Source organism: Penicillium maclennaniae (genome assembly GCF_028827695.1).
Source record: "Penicillium maclennaniae strain IBT 15551 chromosome Unknown utg000003l:1.0-5670915.0:1.0-5674809.0, whole genome shotgun sequence".
In the NCBI taxonomy this organism is placed as follows: Eukaryota; Fungi; Ascomycota; class Eurotiomycetes; order Eurotiales; family Aspergillaceae; genus Penicillium; species Penicillium maclennaniae.
Window position 1 is genome coordinate 1,774,398 of NW_026623215.1, and position 19,352 is coordinate 1,793,749.

The window sequence follows — 19,352 nt, forward strand, 5'->3', positions numbered from 1 at the left end:
GTGGTCGTTGGGAATGACTGATGCTGCGACCATACAGCAAAGGTATAAACCTTGGCTCCCATCGTTTAGGAAACGACTGAAATCATATCCACCAAGGAATAGACCATCATGAATGGCTGCCTTCACGCTTTTAATTCTATAGCAACGGTCGGCGTGAGTGCATTAGTGAAGACTTAAGCCTTGATGAGGAGCAAGTTGACGATTCTGGAAATGGAAGACATTCGTTCCAAAGAAACCCGAAGTCTGATGGTTATAGGGTGCTAGCGAGATATAATCTCCTATTCATTCTAGGGCAAGTAGACATGACGTTGAGAATAAGCACGGGCACCCTCTCTGCCACCTAGGAATCGGAGGCATATTACGTTAGGCTTTTTTGTTGTTCACTTGCTTCATTTCTATCCTTTAGTGAAGCGGGGAAGTCATAAGCCCGGTTCCAATGGCTTGGCGTTCTGCACGATCGATAGAAAATGCGCACGAGAGAGCAAGATTCGGATTCGCTCGAGGGGATTTTCCAAGTCAGAATCTCACACCTCTCTGCGCATAAACAATTCACATGGTTTCAGTCATTTGACATATGAGGACAAACAGGTCTTTTGGTAGTCACTTGTCACAACCGGGCCGCAAGGGCTGAAGCCGCAGAGTGTGCAGGGCGTTAACAGGATGTTTCTCAAGCCTAACGTTGCCGATGGATATGATTTCGAAGGTCGGCTGGGCCCGAGCTCGGGCACAGGGGTTCGGAACGAGGCGCTACCCGCACTCGTTATGACGCGAACAGGGACTTCGGGATAATCCTGGCATGACTCTCTGCCGAATGACGGAAAACCCCAAAGTGCCTCATTTGGTAGGTCGTCTAACGGCGGTCCTTCAGTCCCCAATTTGCTTCAATACCCGACGTGGTGCCAAAATTGCGGGAATGCTGGGAAATGTGGGATGATCGTCACGAAATGCTGTGACAACTAGTCGGGATCAACCGCCACAACTACCATATATGGGGTTGGAAGCCAGCCATATTCCGAAACTAAGCCTTTGCAACGTCAATGAGACCTTGGGCATGACTAACGTCTCCATAGTTGATTCCTTTTCGGAGAGTTCCCGAATCAACCACCCCGCATCACGGTTCGGCATGGTTCGGCATTTCAAACATTTGGCCTCAATAGCCGCCTAAGCGTTTAGTCCAGGGCACCCGTGTAGATGCCGTATCGAATTATTTCTCAATCAGTGGCTATGAGCTTAACCCGAGACTGGGGTCCCCACTGGGGTCGCATATGATGTCATGTCGTCTCCAGTTGTCTGCCCCAATGCGCGTGGGGGTAAAGTACCGTGTGCCCTACTTGGCTATATAAGAGACTTGTCTTCGCGAACAGAGAAGCTTCTGCAAGCAAATTCAGACCCAAGTCTTCAATCTGCAGTCATTGAAGTCCTGGCAGGACAGAAAATCATGAATTTGTGGTTTCTGGCGCTATGGGTCACCTTGGTGAAGGCCTGGGTCGTCAACGAAGGTACAACATGTGTTTTGTACCCAGAGTCCCTTGTCCATAAGGGGCAAGCTGTCGATGATTCTCCATCTATCCAGCAAGCCTTCGAGACTTGTGGTACGAACGGAACCGTCATTTTCTCTGACAATGTGTTCCATGTTAACACCGTTCTCAACACAACCAACCTGCTCAACTGTGATGTTCATCTCCGCGGTGAACTCCGCTTCTCTACCAACATTCCATACTGGAGAACACACGCAATCAGTGTTGTCTTGCAGGACCAGGTCACTGCGTGGCTCTTCGGAGGCACCAACGTGAGCTTCTATGGCGAGGGTGGCTTCTATAACGGCCAGGGCCAGGCTTGGTATAATGCCAACCGAAATGAGTCGAACCAGCCGGGACGGCCCATGAGTATCACTTTCTATAACTCGACCAACCTCCTTGTCGACAGACTGAAAATTATTCAGCCGCAGTTCTGGGCCACATTTGTCTGGGATAGCAAGAATGTGTCCCTAACTAACCTGTTCGTCAATGCGACGAGCAACAGCAAATGGGGGACAATGAACACCGATGGCTACGATTCCTGGAAGAGCGATACTCTGCTAGTTGAGAATGCCACCATCATCAATGGCGACGATTGCATCGCGGCCAAGGGTAACACAACGAACTTGCTCGCCAAGAACATCTACTGCGAGGGCGGCACTGGAATTACAGTGGGATCGATCGGTCAATATCCCGATATGCCCGACTATGTTCTCAATGCCACCTTTGAGAACGTGAAGATCAAGAACTCCATGGACGGCGCCTACATCAAGACCTGGCAAGGCACTCGGATCTACACCCCCAGCAATGGAGACTGGGGTGGTGGTGGAACCGGTCTCGTGAAGAACGTCACTTTCCGCAACTTTGAAATGGAGAATGTCGGACTTCCAATTCAGCTTTCGCAGTGTGTCTACTCGGCCAATTCCAACAAGGGCTGTAACACATCGACTTTGCAGATTGAAGACGTGAAGTGGCAAAACATTCATGGCACATCACGATTCAACATCGCGTCGTCAATCTACTGCTCTGACGAGCGCCCCTGCCCTAACATCACATTTGACAACGTGAACATCACCAGTGTGAATGCCACTCTGGGTCTCCCTTACTATGACACGGACATTCAGCATGAGCTGTTCCAGTGCACGAACATTGTTGGCCAGAATAGCTCTGGTATTCCCTGCAACCAGGCCGCTCCGAGCAATTTCAGTCAGTGGATATATGGTAACGTCGATAATACTGGTTTGGCGACTCTTTCTTGATTATTGATATGGAGTTTCCACTTAATGTGAATACGATATCCGATATAGACCAGATTACGTGCGACGCATAGTCTACGCAAAATACAATCCGAATTTAAGAATTGCCGCTCGGAGTAACCAAGGTAGGAGAACTTGCTAAACTTGAATAGGCGAAGAGTGCATTTCTTCCTTTCCTCAACTTGAAGTCTTCATCTTTTAATAGTCTCCTTGCGATACATAATCTGGCCAGGCATCCATAGCAAGAAAGACTTTTTCTTCTGGTTATTGATATTTTGTTGCCGTGAGCTGAAATTGATCAAGTTATTCTCAGGGTTCTACTTCGTCGCGCTAGAGTCAATGCTGTGCATTCATCATCGCGCAAAAGAACCTGTCCGTCGCGACATTCTGCTTCGAGGAAACAATTAGAGGAGTGTCTCCCCGCTTGTTCTGAATGTTTGTCCTACAGCCCTTTGCAAGTAGCAGTTCGATGATAGGGGCTGATTGTGTCCTCAGTGCAGAATAAATCGGCGTATCTCCCCGCACGTTGCGATGCTCAATATTCGCACCCATCTCAATCAAGAGGCTTGCAGTGACCACTTCCTTGTTTCTTATAGCTGAAAAAAGTGGCGTCTCTCGCTGACGATTCTCTGATTCAATGGAAGCCCCTTTCGCAACAAGTAATTTCACAGTTTCGATCTTTTCGTCAAGATCTTCGTGTTCTGTTACTTCTGTTACAAGATGCAATGGTGTATTACCCTTTGAGTTTCTCGCATGAACATCTGCTCTTCCGAGCTTAAGCAATATTTTAACCACTTTCCAATTGTCCCGGGACACGCTGTGGTGTAGAGGGGTACTGAGGAAGCGATCTCTGGCCTCAATTTCTGCTCCTTGCTGGATAAGTATTCTAGCGACATCTGCGGCACTATTCATCGCAGCGCAGTGAAGGGGGGTTCGGAATTCGTCATCGCGGCAATTGACGTCTATGCCAGTTTCCAGTATTGCTTTCACACATTCCCATGCATAATCATACTGGGCTGTGCAGTGTAAAAGCGAAATATCCACCGTGGCACCAAGGTCTACCAAAGCCCGGAAAACATCGGGCTCACCGCCCATGACGGCAAAGTGAAGGGGTCGACCCTCGCCGATCAAGCCCCGGGTGTAAGCCTCGATGTCGGCGCCATGCTGAATCAAGGTCCTGACGATCGACTCATGCCCAAAATAAGCCGCAGCGTGAAGGGGGCTTTGAGCCTGAACAGAAGTACTGAGATCCACGTCAACACCATATTGGAGTAATAGGTTCACTGCATTCTCATGTCCACCAGAGCAGGCATTTATCAATGGGATTTTGAGTTTGCAGCATTGTAGTATTCCAAAATCTGGTGCGGCACCTGCCTCGAGAAGGGTTCTGAGGACCGAGTCGTGGCCCGATTCGGATGCAACAAGCATGGGCACGCGGTCCCAGTGTTCGACTTTGCGGATACCGGCATCGATGAAGTATTGGACTGAAACTGGTTGATTGTTCTCTGCGGCTCTAATGATACCAATACCCCTGTGGTCAACGATGTTGAAATGATACAGGTAATGGTTGATCACTGTCCACAGGCGTCGGCTGGTCCGCACGAATGAGTCGATATCCCCCTGGGATTTCATGTGTTTCGCGATGGTGAGCAAAAGCTCAGTTGGCAGCGTAAGGAGACCCATGGTTGCTGTTGAGAATAATGGATTTCCAGGGGTTCCAATATAAGATGAAGAGGACGTGAGATGGCCAGCACTTCCTGGTGGGCGATGAGGACGCAATGCTGTGAGATGGTCAGGAAGCTCCAGGGAAAGACAAGAAGGAAGAAGTGTTTGACGAGAATGAAGAAATCAGACGATCGTGAATTTTCTTTGCTGGTGAATGACCGGCAGTGAAGATGGTGATATTGGGGAAGTGAAAGTGAAGGAGTAAGTGAAAAGGCAGGACCAGAAGTTTGATTCTTCACTTCACTCTAGCAATATAAGTGGTTCACCATTCTCGACACCTCTCTGCGTATCTGTTTACCTCAATCTATTGTAGTCGTTATCAAAACAACACTTCAGCGGACGGGGTTGAATATTTTCTATAACAGCAGAATTTCTGACTTCGCAGACGCACTACGCGAACAGTCGACCACTATTTCCTTGACTGGCACGTTGACCTTTGCCTTGCCATGACTGGAATAAACACTACTCCGTATTTGAAGATTGTGGGAACATGGCCTTATCTGATATCCACTGCTCTCTAGCCCGAATAACATTATGATTGGAGCCACCTAAGACTAATATTATCGCCGAAGAGCTCTTGTCTGTGTGCGTCAGTTAAAGAATCGCAGATCAACCTTATTAAAATAGTAAGTGGAAACGTCCCATTTCCTCGATCAGAGCCCAAGTCCGATACCATTCCTTCAAATTCACTAGAACGGTTCGCCACACTTTGCCAGACTTGAGACTGTACTACCAAATGCACTACACAGATCTGGCTGGCCAGTGGCCTCATTTTAAACAATGTTTGCTTGAATTTCATTCGCAACAGAGTCTGCAATAAATGGTGCTGGAAAGCAATTCCTTAGGCGAGTGAATCCTTTTTTCTCTTTTTTCGGGGTCATCTGGGAAACCAAAGTACTTGGGTGGCTTCGGAACGCGTTTTGTTGGAGATACGGTTGACGCTACGGGATATTGCCACGAAGCAGCAAACTAACACCCTTTTCTATTTTGATTGAGGTTCAAACGCTTTTGAGGTAAATACAAACGAATACCACTTGTATTGGAGCGAATTTAGACTTTATTAGGTAGCCAAAAGGAACAAATATTAGCACTGAGGCTAACTTCAATCAGGATTAGACTCTGGGTCTATTGAAGCCCTGTTAGGTACGTTCACTACTTTTACTCTCATTTTACCAGATTGAGTATTATTCAAATTTTTCAATATCGTCCAATCTGATCAATTTTCAATACTGACCAGACTTTCTCTCACTTACAGCTGCGTGGGCGCCAAGAACATTTCTTTTCAACCTGCCATCTCTGCCTGGCGTCGATCATGCGACTCCATGATGCCATTTGAGCCATTGCTCACAGTTTGGCATGTGATTTATGAATTACATTAAGTGGAATTGTCGAGACGGTGAAGAAACTAACTGTGATACGGTTCCTGAAGAAAAAGCGAACATCGACCTAGAGAACCACCAAGGCGATGTCACGTATTTCTGGCATTATATTATGAGAATAGGGACTCATGCAACTCTCCAACATAATTTCTCTCTATATCTGTGGATGCATCTCGAAAATCTCGAAAAATTAGTCGTGAGCCCTCTTGCTTCTCCAGCTTGACTATCTTAGTTACTATTGCCTGGGTTAAGCCGTGTGAACAGCAGCCCTGAAGACCTGGAGAGTCTGCTTTTTAAAGGACCCTTATCGCGATCGCAAGTAGCCATTACCCTCTTACGCGCTATTCCTAGGTTTCACAGTCAGCTCCAGCATTTCAAACACGGGTTTCCCGACCTAAACCGAAATATCCACCAGGTTTATAGGATGGCAGTTGCATTAGCATGCGACCCAACACCACCTACATAAATCATTTTAGCACTTTGAACTGCCAACTTCTCAGAATTAGGGACATACCAGGCACATTAGCAGGCGCACTCGTCAAGAAGAATGTCCACCTCCCTCTCTCCCTACACAATTCCGCTAGTCTCTCCAAATCCCACATCTCGCCAATCGGGATGCCCCAAAGTGCAAGCAGGCTCTGATGCAAATGATTCATCCCCTGAACAGGCCACGCCTCGAATGTCGGCGAGTCACCCGCCACACCAGCAAAATAGCAGTCATGCAACCATTCACGCATCTCTTCCTCGCGTGAGAGGCCCGCAAAATCAAGATTCTCATGGGACCGCGTCGCAGTTGCGTAGCGCTCTGCTGGACTTTGGGCGTAATACGTCTCGACGAAGCCCGAGCGGATGAGAAGAATGTCGCCGATACGAATATCGCCTCCTTGGGATTGGGGAAGGAGGTTCAGTTTCTGGTATTTGGCGCAAGCTTCTAGTTCGGAGAATGTTATTTCATGGGGCGTATAGGGGTCGTAAGACTTGTTGTGGGTGAGGGCATAGTGGCGGTAATCGAGGAGGATACCGCGGCCGGCGATGCCATGGTTTGCCCAGTGGTGGATGCTGCATCGGAGGTTGGACGCGTCGCCGACGAAGTCAGTACTTGAGGCCTTGGAGGGTTAGATTGATTTGTGAAATAAAATCGGAAAGGGTAGTACCCCATTGTAAAAGAGCTTGGTTTGGAAGTGGGCACACTAGTGAAGTACTTAGTAGGCTGATTAGAGATGGGGAGTGCGAACACTTACGTGTCGGAATCCATCCCACTGGGTGCTACTCTGCGTGTTCAACGCGTAGGTGTCGTCGAATGCGATATCTGGTATGAGGGTCTTGATAGTGTGCTGGAACACCTCGCGGTCGGCGGCGGGTGTCGCAGGCACGTTGAGAGGAAGACTGAGTTAATGTGAGCGTGCTGAATTGATATGGCTGTTGTATGCAACTCACTCCAGTCGCACCAGCTCTCCACTTTGAATTTCCTTGGCTGATTCCTTGACACGTTGCGGCGTCAAAAGGTTTAATCTCCCTAGCTGTTCCCATCAGTCTACGGGAAGAAGGCAGGATACCCAAACGCATACCTGGTCATCTTTGCCCCAAACCCATGCTGCGCCTTCGGGTGCATTGGGCAATTGGGGAAGCTCATTCAGCCGGGGAAATCTGGTGCAGTTGGGGTCCCATGGTAATTGGTCTGGGGCTTGGATAGAGTTGGACATTTTCACGCCTTGGCTGTCTTTGATAGATTTAAAGATAGCAGGTGCGGCGGAAGAACTAGTTACTTGGAGTTTGGGGGCGGTGATATAAGAGGACGTGTTGGGTTCTCAGATGTCAGGCTTATCTTTTAAGGCGGGGACTATAGAGTGCGGGGGAATATGCAGCGAGAATAGCGCCTCATTGCATCCTCAAGGGGTCACAGCAGATGGAGCATTTCCCGAGGCTGACCTTGATGGATGCTCTCATCTCGGAAGATTGTCCGTCCTCATTGCGGTGTGCTGGTTGTATCAGGAAAATCAGTGGCATGCTCCGGAGCGCCTTATTCTCGTGCTCCATACTTTGTTAGGCCTGGGACCTGATAGACCTGGCCATACAAATCTGACATCGTGGGGGACAGACTCGGCTTGGTCAGAGGCCGAGAAAGCCCTACTTCGCGTCTGCATTCGAGCCATTGCCTACGTCAGTGACTTTTACACGAGCTGGAAAGCTACCGTAATGCAGGAGAATTATAGGTGATAGACCCAAAAGGCCTCTTTTTCCATTTTGTTTGATTGATTGGATTCACTCCAAAGATATGTTATTGTTACATTTCGCGTGGAAATGGCCTGTCGCCTCAAATGGCCGACCTTCAGTCACGCCATTGGCAGTGACGAGATTGCATGCTGCAAAACCTCTGTGTGTATCCAGTCCGTAGACTACACAGGAGGTGAGAGATACCCGCCCAAACTGGGCAAACCAGGAAACACGCTTTAATGGGGTATGCTTGACAAGGAAAGAAAAACAACAAGAGAGAAGTAACCCAGAAGCACAATTGTGCAACACCTATTGCCAGTCGCGGAAAAGAAAAATCGGAAACATAAAAGAAATTGCCGTGCCATATGCCCAATCCAAATATTCCCATTGCGCCGAGACGAGAAAAGATAGCATGTTCAGTCGTTTCATTCATAGGAACGCACATCCCAAATGAGGGAATAAAATGTCATAGCATGTACTGCTAGAAGACGAGTTGGAAGTATTGACTCGACTTAACTCAGCGAGGGGACTCCCGTCGAGGAGGGAGCACGACCGCCACGAGGACCACCGTAGCCGCGACCGCGGCCATATCCACGGCCACGACCATAGCCACGTCCGCGGCCTCGGCCCCGACCACGGTTTCCGTCAACACTACCTTGGCCGAAGGTCTCGATGTTGCGCTTCTCCTCCTCACCGCGCCACTCGCGGCCGCCGAGGCGGTTGGTCGCGTTTTCTTCACGATCACGAGCTTCACTCGAGATGTTATCGAAGAATGAGCTTCCACGATTATAATTCGATGTGTGACCGGCTCCGGCATCGCTGCCGATATCAGGTTCACCATCGTGGCTGTGAGCTTCAGCTTCAGCAGCAGGAGAGCCAGTAGCAATGGCCTCCTTGACCAAGTCCTGCTTGTTGAACTTGGCGTTGGCAGTCTGGAAGTCGTAGTCCGATTGAGGGACTTCAATCTTCTTGTGCTGGTGTTGAGGGCGAGGCCCTCCACGTCCACCGCGATGCTGATGACCACCACGGCCACGAGTAGTTTCATAGGGCCGCATGTCGTGCATCTGCTGGGTCATGGCGTCGACAGACATATTGGGCTGACGGGGCTTCTGCTGAGCACCGGGAGGTGGCAGCTTGGCCATGGCAGCGGCGACAGCGGCAGCGGCGGCAGAGGTAGCATTGGCGTTACCGGGAGCACCATGGGTAGATCCGTTGTTCATGGGAACAGCAGGTCTGGGTGCAGCCATTGGGATAGCCGGGACGACGCGACCGCTCCGCTGGGCTGTCATAGGTGCAGTCGGTGCTTGAATCGCTTCAGCAACTGACGGCTTTGACTCGATCGGTGGGGTCGGAGCATTGCGAGCACCAGGAGTAGCATTTCGGCTAGCTGGCTTGCTGAGGACCTTGTCGCCGACGGGCAGCTCCGAGGTAGGCTTGGGACCAGGCGCAGCGCCAGGAGGACCAGGACGCTGCTGAGGTAGACCAGAACTGCCAAGGGGCATTTGAGGAGGGAACTGGCCGGGACCCGGAGGGAAGCCGTGGCCGGGAGGAGGGTACCATCCCTGGGGCGCACCGTAGGGCACGTTAGGGAAACCCGGACCAGGTGGGAAGGGGGAGGAGGTCCAAAGCGCTGTCCACCATAAGGAGGGTAGAAGCCCTGGGGGTACTGCGGCTGTTGGGGATATCCAGGAGGTGTCGGCTGGGCACCCTGAGGCGCCTGGGGACCCTGAGGAGGAAGGCCAGGAGCAGAGCCTTGCTCCAAGCCAGGTGCGGGACCCGGTCGCGACATGTTCTATTTTGCTTCGAGTCAGCAAGATGTCCGATAAAGACGGAACAGGTGCAATGAGGTAAAGAATGGGTAATTGATCAATCAGAAGGAAGGCAACGGAAAATATCGACACGGTTTTGCGCATTCCGAACAGGTCTGTGAGTTTACATCCGAATATATTTCATCATTTGATCAATTGGCCGATCACAGTCAAGTGGTACAGCCAGATGGCACATGGAAGAGGAATAGTCAGGAACGAAGCGAGATAGACTTACACTCATGATCGCGGGGTCATCCGGAACGCGAGGGGGTTCCGGCTGTGTGGTCTCCTTCTTCTCCTCTTCGGCGACGCTAATGTCCTTCACATCGCTGCCCCGGAAGACAATGTATTCGTAGATACTTGAAGAAGGTGGGATCTCATCGCCAGAGCTTCCCCGACGCCCTTCTGTGCCAAATGACTGGACATTCTCGAGGGCAATGGTGGAGGCCTCTGGATTGATTTCATGAAGAGTACCAACGTAGCTAGGGACAATTAGCATGGGTGGCCGATGAGTCAATGGAGATGAAGCTTACCGAATATCACTCTTGGAGATCAGGTTGAAACGCTGACTGCCAGGTGTTAACTCCAGCTCAGCCGCACAAACCCTTGGAGGAAGTGCAGGTGCAGATGACTGACCCTATCAAATGGTTCATCTCCATCTTGGCGGCCTGCGCGGGAATCGCGCAAATCAGAAAGCAGGAAAAACAGAAAAGGAAAGGAGGAAATTGTGGGACGGGGAGGGGGGAAGTGGGAGAGTTGAGAAGAGAAAGGGAGAAGAGAAGGAAGCAAAATCTGTTTGGTTTTGGGGGATTCGGGGTACGGTAGACCGCAGAAGCTTTGAGAGCAGTTTGGTTGTGCGGTGCAGTGGGTCGTGGGTTCGTGGGTGCGTTGAATGCGAGAGCTCACTTTTCCCTGACGCCCTTAACCTAGATAGCTATGGCGACCAATTCCAACCGTGACTACTTCTTTCAGACGTCGTGAGTACTTTTATCCGATTGATTGCCTATCTTCTAACAACGTAGCGCTTCCCTTGACTTGCAGGAGCGGAAGGACGCCAAGTCCCAGAATACCGATGGAAACCCCATTAGGCTACAGAGCAAGATCCTGGCTGTCCGTGCCGATCCGGTGAATCAAGGCTCCATCTACGTTGCGCAGAGTAATGGCCTGGTGAGGAGAGTTGTTCTTGCGGTGAGTCCGGATATATAGTCATACAAACATGCCTAGTTTGTTAACGAGTTGAAGACGGGTGAGACTTCCGCCCTTTATAAAGGTCCTATGGCCCCAGTCACCAGTGTCTGTCTTAGCCCAGATGGCAAGCTCCTGTTCGCTGGATGCTGGGACAAGTCCGTGTGGAGTTGGGACGTTGCCTCGGGTCAGTCTCGGCAGAAATACGAAGGACATTACGACTTTGTCAAGTCCGTTGTCAGTATAAGACTGCATGGAGACGACTTGCTCATCTCCGGCAGTGCAGACGCACAGATCCTTGTGTTCAAGATTGCCAGTGGTGAACGGATCGAGACATTCAAGGACCACGCTCGCGGCATTCAGGATCTCGCTTTTGATCCTGAGTCGGATGAATCTCAGCCGGTTCTGTTCAGCGCAGGAAGTGACCGTGAAATCCGACAATTCAAGATCTTCGGGGTGGAGAGCCCGTAGATCCTCTTCTGCCTCATGAAACCAGTGTATACAAGATGTTTTTCGACAATGATGGTGATCTCTGGACGGCATCAGCCGACAAGACGGCCAAGTGTCTGGTTCGGGCTGACGGTTGGAAAGCCAACCTGACCCTGGAACATCCAGACTTCGTACGAGACATTGTCGTCTATGAACCCGGGGGCTGGGTTGTCACTGCTTGTCGCGATGAGGAGGTGCGCGTCTGGAACCGATCTGTAAGTTTCCCTTATTCCCCCAGTGTAGCTTCGCAACTAATTGCTAATATTCCTAGACTGGAGAACTTCATCATACGTTCTCAGGCCACTTTGAGGAAGTCACTGGCCTAGCCTTAGTGGGTTCAACCGTTGCTAGTGTAGCCATTGATGGCACCATCCGCCAGTGGTCACTACGACCTGATGATTTGCAAAAGGCTGTGGATCTGGCTAAAAATGGCCCCAAGGAAGAAGAAAAGACGGATGGCGAACCGATGTTGACAGAGGAAGAGGAGCGTGAGCTCGCTGAGCTTATGGATGATTAGACGTTGCATTTTGATACCCAGTCGAGATATCCAGTTGTACAAAGTATTTAGATGTTTCTATACATACGGAACAAACTTGAATGATGAAATGCTTCATTTCCAATTGCTTCTCAAATTGCTGACGAGGGATCTTTCTTTCAGCAAGAAATATACGTTTCATGTTCATTTAAGATCTTCGATAAAAATATCTTCAAATATCCGACGGCAAAACGGGAAAGTCTTCTAGTACACAGGAATCTTGAACGCGGTCAGATCGTAGGTGAAAGCATCCACCGAGTCCTGGTCGTAGACACACTGGAAATTCTTGCCGCTATTTGTCCAGAGAGGGCGGAGAGGCCATCTGCAAATCTCAGGAATATCACCGGATCCAGCAAGCGTCGCAGGGGCCTCGCCATCCTCAACCCACTTGATAAGAGTCTGGAGGGTAGTCTGGGGCCATGGAGCTTTGGGCTGGTAGTCATTGACAGCACAGTGGCCCACGCCGGGAATGAGAAAGAGGCGGTAGAAGTCATCGAGAGCGGCAGCGCCCGCACGGTAGGACTTATTTGGGAACATGATCTGGCGGACAGAATCCCAGTAACGGACGGAGGAGGCAGTAGGGATCGAGAAGTCCTGTTCACCGTGCGCGTGGAGAACCTTGCTGCCGGCAGCTTGGAAGGCGGAAAGATCAGGGTAGGTGGTCTGGAGAATATCGCCGTACTTGGCCTGAGAGAAAATCATCCACTCTGTCAGAGTGTCGTAGTTGACACCTTCAAGACTGTTGATGTTCTCGGCATCCTTGATATAGTCGATGAACTGGGCAATCCAAATTCCGCCGAGGGCACTGATGTCGAGCTCCCAAGTCTTGGAAGTAGAGTCGTACTTAGTCTGAAGATCGGTGAAGGTCGAACCAGGCTGGTAGCTGAAGTAGACGAGATCGCCGTTCGAGTCATGGAGACCGTTCCAGTACTTCTTGACAAGCTCGATCGTCTTGGCGCTTACGGTACCATTCACTGCGGGTGTAGCAGCGGACATAAAGGATGCAACAGCAGCCGCGCAAGAGAACGAAGCCCCTTCAATACCATTCCAGTCAAGGTGGGAGAGACACAAGTCAGAGCGGGACACAACGCCATCAGTCTTGCCATCGAGAGGATCGCAGCTTTTGACGGTCATGTTCATGATCTTCTCCAACTCACAGGGGGAAGGAAAAGAGCCGAGGTCCTTTTGCATGACATTGCCAGTTAAGTGATTTGTCTGCTGCTGAGCCCATCGGAAGGCAGGGGCCATGGCAACAACACCGTCGAACTGCTCAGGGAACCGCTGAACCTGGCTCCATCCCTCACGACCTCCCTCGGAGCAACCCTGGTAGTAGGAGTAGATCTTCTTGCTGGAAGGCACTTTGTAGATGTTTCGTGTCAATTGCTTGCCCAGGACAGCAAGTTCATGTTGTGCTTGATAGCCTGTTCCCTGTGTTAGCAGCCTTTGGCTAATAAGTTCCAATGTTGCGTGGCTTACCCCACATGTATGTTGCTTGCCAATTGATGGTTCCATTAGCAAGCAAGGCTGCCTCGCTGAATTGGGTATCGAAGCTTCCAAAGCCTCCATCAGTCAGGCCGCCGACACTATGATAATACATGAGTCTATATGCTCCTGGAATATGCCGTTGCGAATGACCTACCCATTAACGATAACCGCGGTAGGGATCGAAGAGCTTCCCGAGTTGATAGCCCAACCACCTCCTCCAGTAGACACATATCTGTTGTTGAATTTCCCGGGAGCTGGAAGCCAATACTGGACATGTACTCTGTCTCCCTCAATGCCATTGTGAGAATATGCAAAGGTCAGATTACAGTAGTCGAAAGTTGACGTAGGATAGAAGATTGACTCGGCGGTGAAGTTGGTAACCAAGCTCGCCGAAACGGAGGAAGTGTCGATGGTAATGCTATCAATTACGTCAACAGGTAATGCAGCTTTCGTGTATGCATCTGTGCAGATGTCGCTCAGAGAGTGTATGGCCGAAGCAGCTGTTGCGTAGGCAATGACAGCCGCTTGGGTCGGGAAAGTAGAACGCATGCTGTTGTTGAGCCAAGTGCGGCAAGATGACAGAATACCAAATGCAGCTTGGAGCTGGACTTTCTAGCGAAGCTGCCATCTTCCAGCTTTTTATATAGCTGTTCGGCAGACCACCCCTGTAAGATCTGGGGAAGGGCCTGAGCCCAAGGGTGGGGAAGTTGGGGTAGGGGTTAAATCTTGTGCCGGTCTCCACCACCGATGCTTGCTCGAATTTGTGGGGAAGCCGGTCTACAGGGGTTCAACTTGGCTATGTAAGCTCCATGTATTATCTTTGGCTCGGTCTAATGGTCGTGGTGGCTTGTTTGGCCAAATTTTGGTAATATAGATCCCCTAAAGGGTGGACCTATGTCCCCGCCCGTTAGCTCCGTTTTCCACTGCATCCTCCCTCGACAATGTAATGACTTAATTGATCTAGTAGAATATGTTCACTCTCGGGTAGAAAGAACCATTTCTTCAATTTCTCACTATTTCTTGCCTTGCCTTGGTTTTCTTCTCGCGCATGCACCTATGAGACCCAGGACTGGACACTCCGCCTAGCTCAGGAATTTACCTCTGATGTAGTTATCGAACGAGTGTTCGACCGGAAATTGAATTGTTGGGAGAGAAGAACAAAGCTCCACGGTTTCATGTGTGCATCGGTAAATTCAGCAGAAGCTGAGTTGAATCGTGAAACAATTTTGATCGATGTCGGACGTAATGACTAGATAAGGAAACGTTAGATTCCCGAGCTTTTAACAGGCTAAATCCGAGGCGGACACTCGCAGCGCGTTAATCACGATCCGGTTGGGCGGAGAATTCGGTAAATTGGAAATACTGTATTACATTCGCCGAAATACTAGCTAGTAAGAGGAATTTTTTGTCAAGACTGGTGTTGGTGTCATTGGACAAAGTGTGCCCCTCTGGCTAGGGTAGAAGCTTTGACCCGGTATCAGTCAGAAGGGCATGGGGAGAGCTTGGAGGTGCTTGAAAATTCTCAGTGGTCCTTTAGCGTGTCAATTTATAGGCGAACGCATGCCAGTCTTGATACCATTGCAGATAGGGCCAGTATAATCCAGGACGCACTGTCCACACGGTTCTTTTGAGGGAAAGCCAGGTCAGTATGAGCAGGCCTTCTACCTCGCATTGCGAATCATAAGGTTGGGGCGCGCGGAATGATTGGTAACCCATCAATAGCTCGAATTTCATTGGAATGTACGCCAGACGCCGGGAAGTCCACTAAATGCCATAGGTGATCGGTGCTTCACGTGACCTTTTGCAACGACTTTCCGCAGGTCCGTACGTTCTGCGTTCGATATTTTCATATGCTGTAGCTTGGAAAATATCGAGCTGTAGGAAATATAGAAAATAATTTATTCTGTATTTCTCTGGTGAGTTTGACGTTTCAATTTTTGATATCAGCATGGTACTGGTGTCGAGACATAGATCTGCTGTGGATATACATCTCCGCAATTCAGTGACATCCATCACACGGATGGTCCCACTCGTCTATCGTGAATCCTTTGACCATGATATTTCGCTGCAATTCGAATCACTCGAAAGCTTGTTTGAGCCGATGATATATGTATTTTCACCCACTAGCAAGTGAGGGAAAGAGCTCCAATGCCGTCTCATGTCACGTGACATCACTTATGCATCGATGACGCGCAAAGACGATCCCGATCTGCAGTGCGCCGACCTTCTGCGGTCACCCCACTTCCGGTCCTTCCCCCATCTCTGTGCAACTTCTCGGATTCACAGCCTGTACCATTGGTGGCAAAGTATCGATCCCGGTGCCTTTCCGGATATCGCTAGTACCCCGACCAACTGCTCCGACTTCCCGAACTGAGGTTCGTCCACGCGACATCCATCATGCAGTCGCAGCACGAGGTCTCGGAAGCGGCGCCAAAACTGGTCAACCGCCTCTCACAAAGTAGCTCGCCATATGTGAGACTGCTCGCTATTCCATACTCATTATATAATGCTAACGAGCGATAGGTTCGGGGACACATGAATAACCCGGTGGCTTGGCAGCTCTGGGATGCCGAGTCCATCGCGCTCGCTCGGCGGTTCAACCGAATGATATTCTTGAGTATTGGATACTCGGCTTGCCATTGTAAGTTTCTGTAATTCCCTGACTGCGCTAGTCCCGCTCTAACGGTTCGTAGGGTGCCATGTCATGGAGAAAGAGTCCTTCATGTCTACAGATGTTGCTACAATTCTCAACGAATCTTTCATTCCTATCAAAGTTGACCGCGAAGAGCGTCCGGATATCGACGATGTCTACATGAACTATGTCCAGGCCACTACTGGCGCTGGTGGTTGGCCTTTGAACGTTTTCTTGACCCCCAATTTGGAGCCTGTTTTTGGAGGCACGTACTGGCCTGGTCCCAACTCGGCGACTTTACAAGGCCCGGGAACCACAGGGTTTGTTGAAATTCTGGAGAAGTTACGCGATGTGTGGCAGACTCAGCAGCAGCGCTGCTTGGATAGTGCCAAGGACATCACCGCCCAGCTGCGGGAGTTCGCTGAAGAGGGAACTCACTCACAGCATGGGACCCGTGAGGATGATGAGGACTTGGACATTGAGCTCTTGGAAGAGGCTTATCAGCACTTCTCTTCACGATACGACTCCATCAATGGTGGATTTGGTCGCGCACCTAAATTCCCTACTCCTTCTAATCTCAGCTTCCTGCTCCGACTTGGTGCTTACCCGAAGGAAGTCGCCGATATTGTGGGGCAAGATGAATGTGAAAAAGCGACTGCCATGGCGGTGACAACATTGGTAAACATGGCACGTGGTGGCATTCGGGATCATATAGGCCATGGTTTCTCTCGGTACAGTGTTACGACTGACTGGAGCTTGCCGCATTTTGAAAAGATGCTGCATGACCAGGCACAGCTATTGGACGTCTACGTGGATGCCTTCCGTTTGACTCACGATCCCGAGCTTTTGGGTGCAGTTTACGACCTGGCTGCTTATCTGACGACTGAGCCACTGCAATCCCCCACCGGAGGGTTCTTCTCATCCGAGGATGCAGACAGCTTCCCCCATCCCAACGATACGGAAAAGCGAGAAGGCGCGTTTTATGTGTGGTCCCTGAAAGAACTCACCCAAGTTCTGGGAACCCGCGATGCTCCTGTATGTGCTCGCCACTGGGGCGTGTTGCCCGATGGAAACGTCGCAGCCGAGTACGACCCCCCACGACGAGTTCATGAACCAGAACGTGTTGTCTATTCGTGCCACTCCGAGCAAGCTCGCCAAGGAATTTGGATTGAGTGAAGAGGAGGTAGTCAGGATCATCAAGAGTGGAAAGAAAAAGCTGCATGACTACCGTGAAAAGACCAGAGGCCGACCGGACCTAGACGATAAGATCATTGTGGCCTGGAATGGACTGGCGATCGGCGCCTTGGCTAAGTGCAGTGTTTTATTTGAGGAGATCGAGAGCTCCAAGGCGGTCCAGTGTCGCGAGGCTGCTGCACGTGCGATTGGCTTTATCAAAGAGAACCTCTTCGAGAAGACCACAGGCAAGTTGTGGCGTATCTGGCGCGATGGCAGTCGTGGTGATACCCCCGGCTTTGCTGATGACTACGCGTACTTGATCAGCGGCCTGCTGGACATGTACGAGGCCACCTTTGATGACAGCTATCTTCAATTTGCTGAGCGCCTTCAAAGTAAGAATCTCAAAATCATGTCAACGTTGTATCGACAACTAACTTTCTTGATAGAATACCTCAATGAGTATTTCCTTGCCAGGACTGGGTCTAACCCCGCCGGCTACTACAACACACCGTCAACTATGACCCCGGGTATGCCACCCCCTCTTCTCCGTCTGAAGACGGGTACCGAATCGGCAACACCCTCAGTCAACGGCGTGATTGCTCGCAATTTGTTGCGACTGTCAGCGCTGCTGGAGGAAATGGAATACCGGACACTGGCCCGGCAGACGTGCAACTCCTTTGCAGTAGAGATCATGCAGCACCCCTTTTTATTTGTTGGGCTGCTGGATGTTATCGTGGGTCTACAAATTGGCACGAGCACCGTGACCGGTGTCTTCTGCACCGCGGAAATTACCAACTCGACTCCATCCAGTAGCGAAGGCCTCGTCAGCCGACAAAACCAACCGGCCTCGGCACGCGATCTCATTGTGCAGAAAGTACGGGCGCAGACCGGATCCCGAATCTCCTCATCGATTGTTGCGGCCTCGCTCGTCGATATTCGACCCTCCCATCTGAAGGACTTTGTGGGTAATCAGTCATTCTGGTTAAAATCGCGGAACCCACTCTTCAAGGATCTTAAGGCGGGCGATCGCGCCAAAAACTACCTGATGGTTTGTGAGACTGCCCGGTGCAGAACCGTGGATCTGTAGAGAATCACAGACCTTTGGTGTAGTTCCAGTTCCAGTTCATCGATTTTTTTTTGCTGGTTGCGGTATCTCATTGGCGTTGGACAGTATCTACATTGGTGCGATCGGGGCCTGGGGTGGTCCTCGAGGTCTGCATCCAAGGTATTCCGGGGCGCGACCGGGGGGCGGTAATGGAAATTCAGCTTGGGAAACGACGGGCTCGGAGCTCCCAATCAGAAGGTCATTATAAAGTACCGGAGACTAGGATGAGCCTAATGGAATTGAACGTGTGTCCACGGGAACGGGACTCTCTAAGGGAGGTGAGGTACTTTGGGTACCGGTGCCCCAGTGGGCCCAGGCCATCCTGGTCGACTCCGAAATGAAGGTCTTTGCACAAGTTAGGGGCTGCATCATTTCCGATGGCCTCGTCATCAGGGCCGATTTCGAGGAGAGCGGGATAGCGCAAACTCTATTCCGATCCTTGTTTCTCCCCAGTTTGGTTCAGGAACCAAAGAGCACGGTCAACTTTGTAACGTAAAATCGGTGTCAAGATCCATCTCAAAGAAAGAACTTGTTGGATAAAGCCCTGGGTCGCTTTTTGGGGCTGAAACACACTAGACAATCGAGGCGTCTCGATTTAATCAATCCCAGATCGCGGACCGTGCAGGCATGGACCACGATGGGCTAGACGAAAAGCCAAGTTTCCTAGCGGCCACGCCGTTTGGGTGGAGAATCTGCCTCCTAGCTGCGAATGATTGGTGCCGGACGATCAATTCTGAAACTGTGCCTGGCACCCTCAAAGGGTCATGAAAGATGTCCTTGCGACGATAAAAAAAAAAAAGGATTATCCCAGATGATCGTATTCCAGACCCCGGGCCCATCGGCAAA

At 50.5% G+C, this 19,352-nt stretch overlaps 9 protein-coding genes across 9 annotated transcripts; 4 read left to right on the top strand and 5 right to left on the bottom strand.

The window, feature by feature from the left end:
• Positions 1–1,438: 1,438 nt before the first annotated feature.
• Positions 1,439–2,776, top strand: N7477_002769 (uncharacterized protein; the record flags this gene model as incomplete). The annotated part of the gene is made up of 1 exon (XM_056964432.1): positions 1,439–2,776. One exon carries the CDS (start codon positions 1,439–1,441, stop codon positions 2,774–2,776), a length of 1,338 nt encoding a protein of 445 aa, XP_056824385.1.
• A 333-nt stretch (positions 2,777–3,109) lies between these two features.
• Positions 3,110–4,456, bottom strand: N7477_002770 (ankyrin repeat domain-containing protein; the record flags this gene model as incomplete). Its single annotated transcript, XM_056964433.1, has 1 exon — positions 3,110–4,456. One exon carries the CDS (start codon positions 4,454–4,456, stop codon positions 3,110–3,112), a length of 1,347 nt encoding a protein of 448 aa, XP_056824386.1.
• A 1,838-nt stretch (positions 4,457–6,294) lies between these two features.
• Positions 6,295–7,580, bottom strand: N7477_002771 (uncharacterized protein; the record flags this gene model as incomplete). Its single annotated transcript, XM_056964434.1, has 6 exons — positions 6,295–6,335; positions 6,392–6,983; positions 7,032–7,067; positions 7,119–7,263; positions 7,315–7,397; positions 7,446–7,580. The coding sequence occupies 6 exons, from the start codon at positions 7,578–7,580 to the stop codon at positions 6,295–6,297; spliced, it is 1,032 nt and encodes a 343-aa protein (XP_056824387.1).
• A 1,023-nt stretch (positions 7,581–8,603) lies between these two features.
• On the bottom strand, positions 8,604–10,004 carry N7477_002772 (uncharacterized protein; the record flags this gene model as incomplete). Its single annotated transcript, XM_056964435.1, has 1 exon — positions 8,604–10,004. The coding sequence occupies one exon, from the start codon at positions 10,002–10,004 to the stop codon at positions 8,604–8,606; it is 1,401 nt and encodes a 466-aa protein (XP_056824388.1).
• A 19-nt stretch (positions 10,005–10,023) lies between these two features.
• On the bottom strand, positions 10,024–10,398 carry N7477_002773 (LSM14 family protein; the record flags this gene model as incomplete). Its single annotated transcript, XM_056964436.1, has 1 exon — positions 10,024–10,398. One exon carries the CDS (start codon positions 10,396–10,398, stop codon positions 10,024–10,026), a length of 375 nt encoding a protein of 124 aa, XP_056824389.1.
• Positions 10,399–10,835: 437 nt separating this feature from the next.
• Positions 10,836–11,555, top strand: N7477_002774 (WD40 repeat domain-containing protein; the record flags this gene model as incomplete). Its single annotated transcript, XM_056964437.1, has 3 exons — positions 10,836–10,876; positions 10,922–11,087; positions 11,124–11,555. 3 exons carry the CDS (start codon positions 10,836–10,838, stop codon positions 11,553–11,555), a joined length of 639 nt encoding a protein of 212 aa, XP_056824390.1.
• Positions 11,556–11,590: 35 nt separating this feature from the next.
• On the top strand, positions 11,591–12,090 carry N7477_002775 (WD40 repeat domain-containing protein; the record flags this gene model as incomplete). The annotated part of the gene is made up of 2 exons (XM_056964438.1): positions 11,591–11,788; positions 11,845–12,090. 2 exons carry the CDS (start codon positions 11,591–11,593, stop codon positions 12,088–12,090), a joined length of 444 nt encoding a protein of 147 aa, XP_056824391.1.
• Positions 12,091–12,312: 222 nt separating this feature from the next.
• Positions 12,313–14,142, bottom strand: N7477_002776 (putative tannase; the record flags this gene model as incomplete). Its single annotated transcript, XM_056964439.1, has 3 exons — positions 12,313–13,529; positions 13,585–13,691; positions 13,748–14,142. The coding sequence occupies 3 exons, from the start codon at positions 14,140–14,142 to the stop codon at positions 12,313–12,315; spliced, it is 1,719 nt and encodes a 572-aa protein (XP_056824392.1).
• A 1,986-nt stretch (positions 14,143–16,128) lies between these two features.
• Positions 16,129–18,488, top strand: N7477_002777 (thioredoxin domain-containing protein; the record flags this gene model as incomplete). The annotated part of the gene is made up of 3 exons (XM_056964440.1): positions 16,129–16,234; positions 16,287–17,260; positions 17,307–18,488. 3 exons carry the CDS (start codon positions 16,129–16,131, stop codon positions 18,486–18,488), a joined length of 2,262 nt encoding a protein of 753 aa, XP_056824393.1.
• Between the last annotated feature and the right edge of the window lie 864 nt (positions 18,489–19,352).